The sequence below is a fragment of the Drosophila yakuba genome, chromosome 3L (genome assembly GCF_016746365.2).
Source record: "Drosophila yakuba strain Tai18E2 chromosome 3L, Prin_Dyak_Tai18E2_2.1, whole genome shotgun sequence".
Lineage (NCBI taxonomy): Eukaryota > Metazoa > Arthropoda > Insecta > Diptera > Drosophilidae > Drosophila > Drosophila yakuba.
Window position 1 is genome coordinate 14,459,889 of NC_052529.2, and position 14,589 is coordinate 14,474,477.

General features: G+C 41.2%; 1 protein-coding gene across 1 annotated transcript in view; it reads left to right on the top strand.

The window, feature by feature from the left end:
* The first annotated feature begins 2,074 nt into the window (after positions 1-2,074).
* The window catches only part of LOC6534093 (frizzled), a 90,998-nt gene continuing 78,483 nt past the window's right edge, over positions 2,075-14,589 (top strand). Inside the window, exon 1 of the mRNA XM_002094743.3 lies at positions 2,075-3,466. Coding sequence (XP_002094779.3) covers positions 2,795-3,466 — 672 coding nt within the window. The 5' untranslated portion in view covers positions 2,075-2,794. The remainder of the gene's footprint in view (positions 3,467-14,589) is intronic.

Consider the following 14,589-nt stretch of genomic DNA (forward strand, 5'->3'; position numbering starts at 1 on the left):
AAAGCAATTATGCCCTAAACAGCAAAAATGCAAATAGGTAAGAAAGAAGCGGCTGCTAATTCAATTTTCCTTTCGCTTATCTAATGAAGTTCATCTGCATTCGGGGTGTTATTTTTACCCTTTATTCCATTTTAATTACATTAAATTACATATTCCAAAAACAGACACGGCACAGTGACAACAACAACGGAATCACTTTCCAACAAGCGAGTGGGAGCGGAAAAGAAGCACAGACACGGACACAGACACATACACAGATTGAGAAAGAGAGGCACAGAGCAAAACGTCAAAGTTCGTTCACTTGTAAACATAAAATGAGCGGCGACTGCAAAACAGCAGCACTACCAACAACAACAAGCGGCAAACGGAAACCGACTGAGCAACAACAATGGATCCAGAAGCCAAGACATACGTGCACTGAAAAAGAAAACAATTTGTATGATTACTATACATTTGTAAAATAGCCATAAATGGTCGGGAATATGTGACATGCAACCAGACATTGCACTGAAAAGCTGCTTATAAATATTAATATCAACTTTCGGTAGAAATATCATTTACCATATGTTTATATGTATGTCATTTTGTAAAATCTGCATTTGTAACGATTTTATTTTCAGTGTATCTTGTGATAGTAAGGGGGAGACTGAGAAAAAGAGCCTTTTTATGCGGCGCAACTTTGGCGCTTTTTATTAAACAAGCCGACGAAGTGTAGAAGCGAAGAATAAGCAAAGCGCGGGGGGCAGCGTTGGGGGTGAGGGAGCCAAGAAGAGAGCGGATAAAAAGAGCAAAGCATAAAGTGAACTTTGCCGGCTAAACCGGTAACACTTGTTTAACGCAGAAAAGAGTGCGGGAGAGCCGGGCTGGTGCTGAAAGAGAGCGACAGAGACAGAGAAAGCCTGATCGGAGAAAAGGGTTCTACAGGTGACAAAGACAAAAGACTGGAAGACTCCTCAAATGTCATCATTATTGTCAATATAACAAGTTTATTGACTGGCAGCAGATGCCTAACTCCCCCCTCAGCCCCCTTTGGCGACCCACCACGGGGTCATTAGAGAAATTCCCGCGATAAGTTCTCTTCACTCATGCTAAGGCGCAGATTAAACGCAAGTTAATGACTTAATTAACTGTCGGGGGCAAAAAGAGAGCAAATAAACAAACGGCAGCAAAAACCAAAGATAAAGATAAATGTTAAATGGCGAATGCAAGTGCGCGGAGAAATTGTCGCAGAAATCGAGGAAATTAACGCGTGCAAATATGTATTTCCACGGAGAAAGAAAGGCGGGGAAGAGTAATCACCATAGGTCCATTCCAGTGGAGGGCTAATGTCTTCTAACGGCACTTGCAACAGCTGAAGATAACCGACGAACAATGGGAAGTGTAACGGGCATCGATGGATTGATAAAAAAAGATAAGACGGTGCGATGACCTAAGCATTATGACATTTTGAAAACTTAAAAATATTTCGCTTATATGAATGCAACTCTTTTACCATTCGGTTGCATGTGTTCCTTTTAGCAAGGATTTTAATGGCAAAATGTTACTGTTATATTTATTTTGGTTTGCTTTTAGTTTATAAATTTTTAAAACTATATTTAAATTAGAACATAAAAGCATTTACCAAATTAATACAAGCACTCTCCATCGATTGTGGCCCACACCTTAAGGCGGACATTGCTTCCGGCCCTAATTTTCTATTAGCATAATTATCTTATATTCTAATTAATTAAATGCTCCCGTATTTAACTGTTTGTTGATGTTTTCTTTCTCCTGTCGGCTAATCAACAGGAGGCCAAGAAGTTGAGAGCAGAGAGAGTGCGAACGGGACAGCATCCAAACAAATGGCATAACAGCCCTGTCTTTCACTTCGCTCTCTCCGACTCTCTCTCACTGGCTCTCCCACCGAGAGTGTCAAATTCAAGGTCGCCCCCAGTGCTTCACTGCACAGCGTATGGCTGAATAAAACCTCCCCTCCCGCACACTGAGCGAAAGAGCGCATATTCAGCATGGGAGCGCGAGAGCGAGTCGGCGAGAGAGCGGCTTGAAAAGAGCCCCATGCATTCAGTTCCTCAGTTTGTCAGCGTATGCCCTGCCATGCGGATGTGCTCGCGGATTGAATTCGACTCGAAGTCCGGCTCCGTTTTCGTCTTTTAACGTAAGTCCCGTGCGAGAGAAGTGGAATTCGACTCCGTTTGTTCGGTTATTTTTTGCGCGTTTTTCGAAATATATCGAATTGAAGGAAATAAAGAAATTCAAAAAGCGGGGGAGGCATAAATGATATACAGCTTACGGTATTTATGCGCAAAAAGAATGATAAAAATGTGGCTGCTAGAAAAGTAAAGCCCGGTACTTTGTCAGATAAAAGCCAGCGCCAATAAGTTCTAAAGACCTCCAAAAATTCAATTTTGACACAATAATATTTTGGCAACAACAAATAGCAACAGTCGAATGCAAACGGTTTAACAAAATGAAAGCCTGCAAATCAGCAAAATAAGTCTAAACAAAATTCAAAGCAAAAGAAAAGCAAACGCAAATAAGAGAATAGAGATAAATATTTATTATTTGCTTATAAGCACAAAACTAAATATTTGCCGCCGGCAAATGTTTAAAAGGTGTTAAGTGATTCGTGGGAGTGAAGTTTTTAAACAGCAAAAAAGAAATCAAATAAATATCCAATGGTGTACCACTGAGTGCACGAAGTTGAGCAACATGTGTGTGTGTTAAAAGTGTTTAAAGAAATCAAGTGAAAAAAAACGCCAAAAGTTCTTTGACAGCGATACCGAAAAATTCCAAAATGTGGCGCCAGATCCTGTTTATTCTACCCACCCTAATACAGGGTGTCCAGCGCTACGATCAAAGCCCCCTCGACGCGAGTCCATACTATCGCAGCAGCGGTGGATTGATGTCCAGTTCTGGCACGGAACTGGACGGACTGCCTCATCACAATCGCTGCGAACCCATCACCATATCGATCTGCAAGAACATACCCTACAACATGACCATTATGCCCAATCTCATTGGCCATACCAAGCAGGAGGAGGCGGGTCTGGAGGTCCATCAGTTTGCTCCGCTCGTGAAAATCGGCTGCAGCGATGACCTCCAGTTGTTCCTCTGCTCCCTCTACGTTCCGGTCTGCACCATCTTGGAACGACCCATTCCGCCCTGTCGATCTCTGTGCGAATCGGCGCGGGTTTGTGAAAAGCTGATGAAAACCTACAACTTCAACTGGCCGGAGAATCTGGAGTGCTCCAAGTTTCCTGTCCACGGCGGGGAGGATTTGTGCGTAGCGGAGAACACCACATCCTCGGCCTCCACGGCGGCCACGCCCACCAGGAGTGTGGCCAAGGTCACCACCCGTAAGCACCAGACGGGCGTGGAAAGTCCGCATCGGAACATCGGCTTCGTCTGTCCCGTGCAACTGAAAACGCCGCTGGGCATGGGCTACGAACTCAAAGTTGGCGGAAAGGTGAGTTTAAATATTTAAAATAAATCTATTAAAATGCAGCGGATTTAAAGCGCCATAAAAAGTAGGAGATCATTGGGTAGAGGTTGTTTTGTTATTTATTTTGATTTCTGTGGAATGCAGTAGTTGGGCTAAGAACATTTAATTATAAATATATCGTTAGTTTTTTTATTAATTATTATGAGGATTAAAATGCAGTTTAACCATCATCCGTCGGCTTTTTTTTGATTAATCAAACAGAATTTGTGACCTTGTTCATATTTTAAACGAAGTTGGGCAAATAATTTTAGAGAGTGACAACTATTTGATGAGTATTTCTTTCTTTTTATTTATTGGTTTTTGTGCTAAATAAATGCCATAAAACCCCAAACCCATTTGCTAGTATTGCTTTTATTCCTGGAAGTTAATATGCCACATTTTTTGTTGGCCCCATGTAGGTCAATGATTTTTTATGTCTTCATTTGAACTCCAGACTCAATTTGTAGAGCAGCGCAGAAGTAGGGAAAAAATGCATATCCTGTTGCGTCGAGAAAACAATTTCCAACCACCAGGGAAAACAGCAGGAGGTCCTTGGCAGAGCAGAAATGAGGCAGGAATAACAACAAGAAGGAGAGAAGAACGACGAGCCCGCATTCTACCTGCCAGCAGCTCACAAAAGATGGTTAACAGCGGCAGGTAGATCGTTTTTTTGGCTTCGGCAGGGGAAAGGTAAACCAGTTCTTTTTGGAGCTGTGTAATTTGTAATGCCTGCTTAAGAGTATCCCCGAAGAGAAATACAAAAAAATATGTAACGTGAACCAAGAAATGTTTAATAACTTGAACTGAGGGTCAGCCTGTTGCATTTTCACGTTCTTTAATTAATTTTCCACCCGTTTTCTTCAGCAGCTTTTTTTCGTGTTCCTAAGCCCCTCAGCGAACTGATTTTCCACGATTTATTTTCTGTTTGTTTTGGATGAGTGATGATCATCATCTATGTGTTTCCAATGTGTTTTTCCTTTGCTATTTTTAGGCGTCTCTCTGTTGTTGCCGGCTGCCATAAGTAAAGCGCATTAAATACTTCGAGGCAGGATAATTCACACTTCCCTCGGTGTCTGGATATCTGGCGGATACATGTGTATCTTTTAGCTACTTTAGCATTGCGATTCCTCGCCGTTTTTTCTTCTTCTTTTTCCTCACACTCGTTTTTTCTTGATTGGTCTCGTTTTTCCTTGGCTGTGTGTCATCAGTTCCTCTTGGCCTTGCTGCCTTCCTTCCAGCCTTCCATCCCCATATCATCATGGCTGTCTGCATCTTTGGTTTAGCCGGAGTCCCCAGACCCCGTGCTTAAATGCCTTTTGAGAGCTGCGTGCGAAATTTAGCAGCTTGTTTGCCTGGATTGCATTTGGCCCACATCACGATTGTCTGTAAGCGGAGTATCTGCAAATGAATCCGTATCTGTATCTGTAGCTCTGTGTGTTTTGGCCCTGTTTGCCGTGCCTCATGAGCTAGATACGTCTCTGTGTCTGATAATGATAATGGCGCCGTGTTGAAGCGTGAATTAATGTTTATTGGATAGATAATGATCCGACCATATAAACATATAATTGCCGTGTCAGAAAGTAGGGGAATTTAAACTCGATTTATAAGGGCTCTAATCGTAATGGTGCAAAGTTATCCACTTTATCATGAAAAGACTTAGAGGTAAATATATTTCTATTTATAAATAATAAGTTTGTTTTTTAAAAGACTATTGATAGGAGTAAAAAGACTATTGATAAGAATAAGCCCAGTAAAATGAGATTGCATGTGCTTCCCTGGCAATTAAAGAACAATAATATTTGTATTTCATTTTAAATGCCTAAAATAACATTGTTGCCCGACACCTTTGAACGATTTAACCCAAGGGCAACTCCTAACATTTTCCTTAAAGTCAGCAGAGTGTATTAAATATTAATTCCATTCAACAAGGCTAATTTTTCAATTTTCATCTCTGAAGTTTCCCGATTGGCTTGTCAGTCAGACCTTTTTGACTAAATTAACCAGTCACTCTTGTTGAAATTCGTGCAAACAAAAATCTGGCATACGAAATATGTAATTTCGCAAATCAATTACCCAAACCAAAGGGCAAAACACGGCCGGATGAATTAGAGTGAGTGAATGCCGAATGGAATTAGTTGAGAATTCCCTTAGTCTGTGCTGAAATAATCATAGGCAATAGCCAGCCCGTAGGGCATGACACAACTCAACCCTTTTGCCGCATTTCACAGCCCTTTTCTTGGCCTTTTCTTGCCCCGAATCTATTATGCTGAGGCTGCGCGGTGCGGGGCAGGAAAATCTGTTTTCCTTCTGAAAGGAAACTGAGTGGAAAGCCAGCAGTCATAAGAGGGCACAATCAATTACGGATTCGTCCACAATTAAAAGTCCTAGTCGGGGGCGGGTGCGAGTCTCCTCGCCGGATGAATCAATTTAGGGCCTACAAATAATCCCCAAATCGGACTGATTCTCTTTCACTTCCACTTCGCCCCTCTAAATGCGTCGAAAGCGTTCTAAATGAGGCTTTTAATGGATTTACGATTTCCTAAACAACCAAACTGAAATCCTTCCCGCCTTTCCGCAAACTAAACTGTTGTCCTTTCGCGCTCTTTGATTAATTTATTTTCGGCTGCCATGGGTTTTGCCAGTGTTTGCGATCGAAGCTCGGGCATTCTGTATAAAAGTGGGCGGTGGGCGGTGGGTGGAAAGCGTCTGGTTACCCAGTTGTCTACACATGTAGCCATCAATCGGACATTGCCCCACGGTAATCTGTTTGCTCTGAAAAGGTTTTGACGTCATCTAATGGTATACGTTTCGGCGGAATTCGACACGGAAAAGGGATAATGATGGCCGGAAGTAAATGGAAAGCTCAGTAGGATATTGAAGCCATTTTCTGTTGGGAAAATACAGACACTCAAACAGCTGAGCTGAATAGCAATTTCAAAACAATTGGCAGGCTGAACAAAAATCTATAGGATCATTAAAGTCTTTATCTCTCTTCAGAATAATTGCTATAATACGATATCAAAGAATATGATTTCGATTTCACATAACAGTTTGGAAAACAATTTGTAGTCCAATTGATTACTTTTTCATTGGTGACTTAGTGTATTTGCTTGTAGTCTTATCACAGTATATTAAAGGTAAAAACCAAAACAAACTTTTTTCAGAACTTGCATAAAAACCGAACCTTTTTTCTTTATAAAAAAAGCATTAACCATATATATCAATAAGCCCTAAACTACTCTGCTTATTTTTATTGCCCGAACACTTTTATACTCCGACAGTTATCGACATCATTACCGGCAGCTCATCAGCAACAATTCACCGTTAAGCCGTGGGATAATCTCTCATTGGGTTTTCCACGCAACCTTCTTGTATTTCCATTTCCTTCTGCTATCTGTGCAATTTATCCCTTAATTTGGGCCTTAATATATGTACCAAACTATGGAAGAGGCTTTTGTTGTTTTCGCCATGTCGGTTTGTCTCCATTAAAACTATAATCCACTTTATATTTCACGCTTGAGCTGTTCAATTTATAACCAATAAATGTTAAGCCGATGACGATTATTTATTTATTTTTACACGTATCTCATTTTGCCCCCAACGATGCGTGCGGAAATTGCAACAAAAGCGTTTTCAACTCAATTAATTTGACGGGGGATGGGAAAATCTACTTCCGGCTACTTAAGCACAGATAAACAATGATACAGGAAGTGGGCTGCAGGAAAGCTAGCGTGTCTCTGTAAATCCATAAAAATGACCAGAGAATCGGCAAGCAATTTATCCGTACACGCTTTTGTTAGCTGGCCTGGTCGAAAGCGATAAGGACAACAAAATCTTTTTGTCTAACGGAAGCCAATGTCCTGCAGGACATTGTAACTGTATGCGATGACAAGGCGAACTCCAGTTAGTCGAGTGACAACCAAGAACGAAAGTAAAAGCTCAAAAATGAAATATTTACCAAGAAACTACAAATATTTTCATTCATTCGTACCGTACACTTGAGACTTTAGTCCCACACAGAAAACGCTTTGGAGCTGAAGTTACAAATCGTAGATTGAAAGCAGTCCCCGTGCTCCGATTTTATGACACAACTTTTGGGCCGCCCACAGAAGTGGATTTTGTTTTGACATATATTTTCATGCTCCATCCATTGAATTCGAGTTGAAGCTGCTAACAATATGCTAATGCTTGGCTTTGACTTTCGGCTGACAGCGGACCAGTAAAAATGTTTAAATATTTAATTACTGCTAGCCGTTTAATGACAGTCCATTTGGCGGCCAGCACAACCCATTTACCATTTGCTTTAATAACTCTGGCCAACCGCACCCCAAAAATGCAATTCACAATTCAGTTGTCACCTTTAACGGCTCCCCAAAATATATATATATATATTTTTTTATTTTGCGTTTACTAAAACTAAACGTTGTGCAGTTGGCCATTTTGTGGTCGCTACAATTTAAATGCAGCACAAAAAGTATCTTGGATATCTAGCAACGCAATGTTGAGTCTTTATTTCTGGTTTATGTGAAAGAGAAACATGAAATAAAAATGTTGATATGTTTTAATATAATGCGAGTTAGTTTGAGTAAAGCCATTGATTTTTGTTGAAATTCGTTTAACAACTGATATCTTTCGGCTTTAGGTTTTTTCCTTTTTTATATCTCTTCATAACATCATGCCAAAGAATATCCTTTTAGGTGCTCTACATATAGATATATGTATACAATGTTTCTTCCGAAAAAACTTGTATTTGCTTTTTAATTTTCGCAAAACTTTTCTGTTTCCCTCAGAGCGATTTCCGCTTTTGTCGGATGAACTAGAGCATGAAACTGAAACACATATTCGCCCATATTGTTTGTCCCTTTTAATCAGAGAACTAACGCCCGTGTGCTGAACTAAGCCCCCACAAAAGCCCCTCAATGCGAACCTACATCGGTGGCATTCACATCTTTTTGTTAGGCTCTTGCCACAGGATTCTTTCAATGAAGTGGCTTTCATTTGCACCTATGTGCACCGCAGTGCTCCACTTTGCGAAAGGTCCACCCTCTTCGGGCCATACAAAATTTGACACAATTAAAAACAAAAGGAGAACGAACACAAATGTCAACCTCAGACGAAGTTTTTTTTTTTTGCTTCTCCTCTGTTGTTTGCTGTCTGCTTTGCTGTTTTGCATTGTTCTGTGAAGCGCTGCGCCATTTTGCGATGGCAAAAGGCATCTTACGGATACTTCAGATACCACCAGATTCAGAACCAGATACATTATGCAGGACTGGGGCTCGCCGTATGTAAGCCAGTCTGTCTGATGAATTTATAATGCCCATTGTCTGTGTGTCTGTTTGTCTGTTTGGGCCCAGACAATGGGCAAACAAAAGTAAAACCAAAGGAGCCATAACTTCTTTGAAAATAAACTGAAATATTTGGGTCCCGCCAAAGATGGCTGACTGACATACTAAGTGGACCCTTTCCCGGAGGCCAATAAACCTCAATATTTTTAGATTGGAAATGGAACTCCTCGGAGCTACAAATTGGCATCGTCCGTTGGAAGTCAGTTAACACCTCGCATAGCCGACACAAGACTTAATTAAAAACTCAACTGAAATGGGCAAAAAAAAGGAAGCCACGCAGGCGCTCGAAGTCCACAAATGGAAAGGCTGCAAACGAGTTTGTTGGGGACAAAAAATAAAACGGGCAAACCGAAAAGGCAAATCATAAATTTTATGCTCCAACCGAGTGAGGAAAGGAGGAGCAGTCACACAGACCCGTCCTGTTTGCATGTAGGTTGAATCGTACCTATATATAAGGCATATGGTATATGGTATATATGGCGAGGAGAAAAGAAACAAAGTTAAATGTCAGCGGTGCATCGTATATGGACTGGATTTCGGACGATCAAAGTGGGATTCATTAGGAAGCATTGTCGTGTTCCGAGATAAAAAGATCATTTTCTGCTATAATCCTTTAAGGAATGCTTAAAAAACATCCATAAAAAGTGCCAATAAAGTGGAAATGGCTTTAGACAGGAAATAGAAATTAAAAAACTACAGTAAACAATTTAGTTTGATCGTCTAACGAAACCAAGTGCGCTGTTATTTGATTTACGTTGATTAATTGGATCTTATCAAGTTTGTGGCTTCAGTTTAGACTGCAGTCTTTTACATTGTCTGAAAAATAAGTTTGTTTTAAATGATATGATATAAAGAATTTGATGTGTTGTAAGAACGGTTTCTGTTGATCAATATCAATTAAGAAATAAATATCCCAGCCTACGTGACTCACGTATCAAAGCTCCCTCTTTAACACGCGATTAACGATAATCAGAAATTCTCCACTTTTTCTGAGTTCCATAACACTCCTCTGTGAAAAACTTGCCACAACCAAATAGAGAAAGTTCTGTGCAACATACTGCTGGCATGTAGGAAGAAAAAAGTAAAACGATTCTGGAATCTCAAGCAAGCAAAAATCATTCAATTAACGTTAAACCCGCTCCCGCCCCCAAAAACTCACATGGCAGTCTGTTGGAAAAGTACGCAAACAGCCATTAGTTAGATATAATTTAGCTGTGTAGTTATGGCCATAATGCAGCTACTTAAATGCAACTCAAATCTGTGGGCCATTGCGGGGGCTCTTGGCGGATGCTTTACTCAAAAATGCTGACAGTGGCTATTAATTAAAGTGCACACACACCACGGAACTGTTTGTGGAGATCCAGATGAGCAGCTGAAGACCGGGGACAACTACAAATGGATAATGATCGGGGTTTTCCGCGGGGGAATGGCAGGGGTAAAGGGGTCTTCAGCAGCCATAACAAGGCATCTGTAATCATCTTCAATCATAACACAGACATTCAGGCACGCACACAGCCATTTGAAGTAATGTATCTGTGTGTGCCACTAATGAACCAACTTAAAATTGTCATAACTGTAAATCATCTCGGACTTGTGGAGCGTGCATATGTGGAGCAATCAGCTAAGACCCCGAAGAAGACAAAGCCATGTGGTCGTGGGCGTGGGGTAGTATATAATCAAAGCTAATAAAAAAGCGCGGTATTTTATGTAATCAAGGTTTAATTGTAGGAAACTATAGTCTTGCGTCATAAATACAATGTAGATAAATACAATGTATTAGTTGTGTAAGTGCATACATCTAGCTAAAAGTAAAATTAGTTGAAAAAGCAGAAAAATATCTCAAGCCAAATTGGAAACTGTCTCTTTAGAAACTGTTAACAATTTTGGATCAAGGGCTGAGATCACTAGCTGATAAAGCCAATGATGAGAGTAAAAATAGATGGCCTTGGTGGGCAGCAGGTAATTATGAAGCTGCGTGATGGCCAACTGAAAGCCAAGAGTCTAGTTGGCCCAACCGAAAAGGCCAAATGGTGGGCAGCTGCGCTTTTGGCCAGTTTGGACATCTGATGTCTGATGTCTGACTGATGTTCGGATCAATCATGCGACATTTGGCGACTCAAATTGGATGGTCGCGTTAATTACAATGAGGGAATCGGAATGGGAATAGGCCAATGATGAGAATTCATCCTGATTTCCCCTTATGACGAATCGCAATGCCAGCAATGATTTGTGATTCGCCTGTTTTACGGTAGAGCAAAATTGCGTTTGGGAGATAATCTGCAGCTTTCCTTATTCACCCCCGCCCCCCTGGGGCTTCCTGACATTACGTCAAATGAAATTTCCCTTTTTTGACAAGTGGAAATTGTTTTCTTTTTTCGACTCCATTTTCATGGGTATGTGCGTTGCTATCGAGATTTGCGTGACGCGTCACAAAACTTCGATTGTTCCGAATGGCATGGGAAGGTCTCTTTTGATTTATGTCGGAGCCATAAAAACTAGTTCCCATTTTGCCGGAGAACGAAGGTTTTGGGGATGCGGAGGTATGGGGCTATGGAGCTGTCGAGCTGGGGCGTTGTTCACATTACAGTGAGAAATTCGGTGTAATTTGGCGCATGTTTTTAGCTAAACGCTTCTTATCAGGCAAATTGGTTGATTGGCTGTGTGGCAGGAGAAAATAGAGCTTTGCATGTTGATGAATTTTTGGCGTGTGCGTCGTCTAAATCGTGACCAAATTGTGTTGGGTTTACGAGCCCGGTCTATGGAGCAGCCACATTTGTGCATGTTTTTGTCGGATAAAATACCCCAAGACACGATAGATTCACTTTTTTTTGGGGAGTGGGAGAACAAGTCAAATGTTTTGCGAGCCCCGTGAAATGTGGAAAAGGTTATTTATGTGCTAAAAGGAATGAAAGTTGAGAATAAATGTTGATATGGGTCAGGCATAAGGGGAAAATTAGGTGGATAAGTCAGGTCAAACGCGAAGGTTCTTGGTGTGGATTTTGAATGACTTTATTATGAAAAAGAAAGGGGATTAACCTATTTTCATGGAAAATATACAATTTGGTTTTTTAAATTCATTTTAATAGCTGCATGTTGTTTTGCTGCTTGATACGCAACTAATTTCTCTCACTGCAATCTTCAAATGGTTGTTAGCCTTGGCAAGGCAAACCAATTGAAATATTCGCATCCACACGGGCCTCAAAAACCCAATCTCTGGCAATCAATTAGGAACCTCTTCCTCTGGCCAAAGCACGAGAATAGCAACAGAATCATTTTTCATGCAATTAAAACCGAAGCACAGTCCCAGCTTTAATTGAATAACACAAGCAAGAACAAACTGGTAGCAGCACACAAAAAAAATTGTCGTAAAAATCGCACTGCCCACAGCCCATCGAGAGATGTCGATAGCACGAGATGCCGGCCAGTCCGCCTGACACGTGTCTCAGAGTAAAGTTTAATTTAATTAAAATCTCTGTATTCACTTCGAGGGTTCGAGGGAGATTGGCACAGGGAGTCCCGAGTTCCCCTGCAGATCATCTGCAGCACGCATGCCGGACAAGCAAACACAATCAGAGCACCTGCAGATACTGGTTGTAGTTGCAGCCTCAGCATCCATCTGACTCTGACTCTGACTCTGTATCTGGATCTGGGAAATCGGGCTGAGTGTCCCATCTCGGGCTCAAAAATACTTAAAGTGCGGTGTGATAAAAAAAGAAACTAGCCCGCATGACAGCCTTTAAGGGTCTTTTGACTGGTTCTTCAGGTTGTGAGGTGGGAAAATTCGATGTTGGCGCTCTTTGATTGAAGGCAGTTGGCATATCACACAGGACAGATTGTCTTGTGGGACAACAGATATACTTTAGCAAAAAAAATATAATTTTTTAGGAACGAAATTATATTGTATTTAATTGGTTAAGTATCATTTTTACATCAGGTACTTTCCTTAGTATTATGTTTTACTTGTGTTTATATTGCGTCATTTCCTAGAGTATTCAAAGCGGACCATCTGTTTGCAATAAAAGCCTTTCTTATTCAAAACGGTCGATGTTCTAGAACCCCAGCTCAGTCAGTCTAGCACACATTTACTCACTTCCCTTTCGCTTGCATAGCAGGTGAGCAAACAATCAAGCAGAATGCTGATTTTTTTCAACATCCGTTGCAGACTGGACATATTTTTGTGGTCAACTGTGGCTGCAGTATGTGTGTGTATGCCCCACCTGCTCGCAACTGAGCTAATTGCAATGGCAGCTCCTTGGGCTTATGCATAACCAGCATTGCATGTTGGCCACCTGTCAATGCATCGAGTGAAAATTGCTGGCCATGTCAGGGAGCCGAGGACCTTATATGGCTGGCCGGCATAACGCCTATGGCCATCGAACTATTACCAGAGCATTATTTTAATGCCGAGCCAAAAGCCAAAAGCCAAAAGCAAAGCAAGCCGAATCGAGCCATTAATAGTCTGTGGTCTATATGGTGTGCCACTTTTTGTGCGAAAAGATTTACAATTAAAGTTGGCGATTAAATTGTTGCGATAGCCTTGCCTCGATTACCAATATGCCTTGCATCGATTATATTATTTGCAGAGTGAAAGCCCCCCGACTCGAATTCAAACTCAATCGATGGCTATCTGAGCCGATAGATCGATCTGAGCACATTTATCTTGGGCATTGGCTCGTAAGTGTAACTTTTAGTGCGTAATTTATGGCCATTGCTCTGTCTGTGAGTTTATCTTGAAAGGAAATTTGCTCGGCGATAAAACGATAAACGATAGGCGCGCTTGCTTACTGCTTTTGGTGTGTCCGAAGTGGGCGGTTAGGGGGCGGAATGGCCACCAAATCAATTTGCCACGGCTAATATGGGTTAAATGCCATGATTTCTATTTTTTGCGATATCGAATTACAACACTAGCAGTTATTTAGCACATTTATGTGCCGTTTTAATGGCATGGTTCAAAATATGGGTATCCGTTTTGAAGGTGAAATGAATGCAAATTGCCGCTTTAATAGCTACTGATGGTTCAAAATTGCTTTTCAGTATCGGCTGGCACTTAGTTTTAGGTTTTTAGGCGCTTTTATTTCGGTTGCGAAATTATTGTTGAGAAATAATGGCCTTAGGTGGTGGAAAGCCTTTACCGCTTAAATTAAGAAACCTTTTTAAAACGTCTCTTCAATAATTTTTTAATTTTCAATTACCATTATTAAGACACCAAAAGATTTTCTGCAGCAACTGCAGTTGGAGTTATTTTAATAAATTATATACTAGCAGCAGAATGTTTCTAGTTTATACTTCCGCGGTACTGTTCTCCTTTCCTTGACACCCAGATTAGGTACACTTAAGTACTGACTTGGGGGCTTGGCCAGCAGTCACTAGTCCACTCCTCAGATAGCCACTTCCTATGAGTCGTTGGCCCCACGGTAAGCCAGCCCCATCATTTATAACTGTCAACAGTTTTTGTGGCCCAAACGGGCCAAGCAAATGCAGAAAAACAGCAAACTGCACACATCTAATATTTAAGCCATCAGCGAAGCCGGCAATTGCCACTCGACTTCAGCGAAGACCACCCCTTCACCTCATCCGGACCACGTTAGCTAGACAAACAAATTATGGCTACTGTCAATAGACGAGAGTTTCTAAGCCCAGACACTGGAAAAACAACAGCCAAACAAGTCCAACAGGAAAGGAGCCGAAAGGAGGTGCGAGATGCACCCACAGTTGCTGCAGTTGGACATTTGACTGATGTCTGGAGAGGAAAAGAGGCGATTT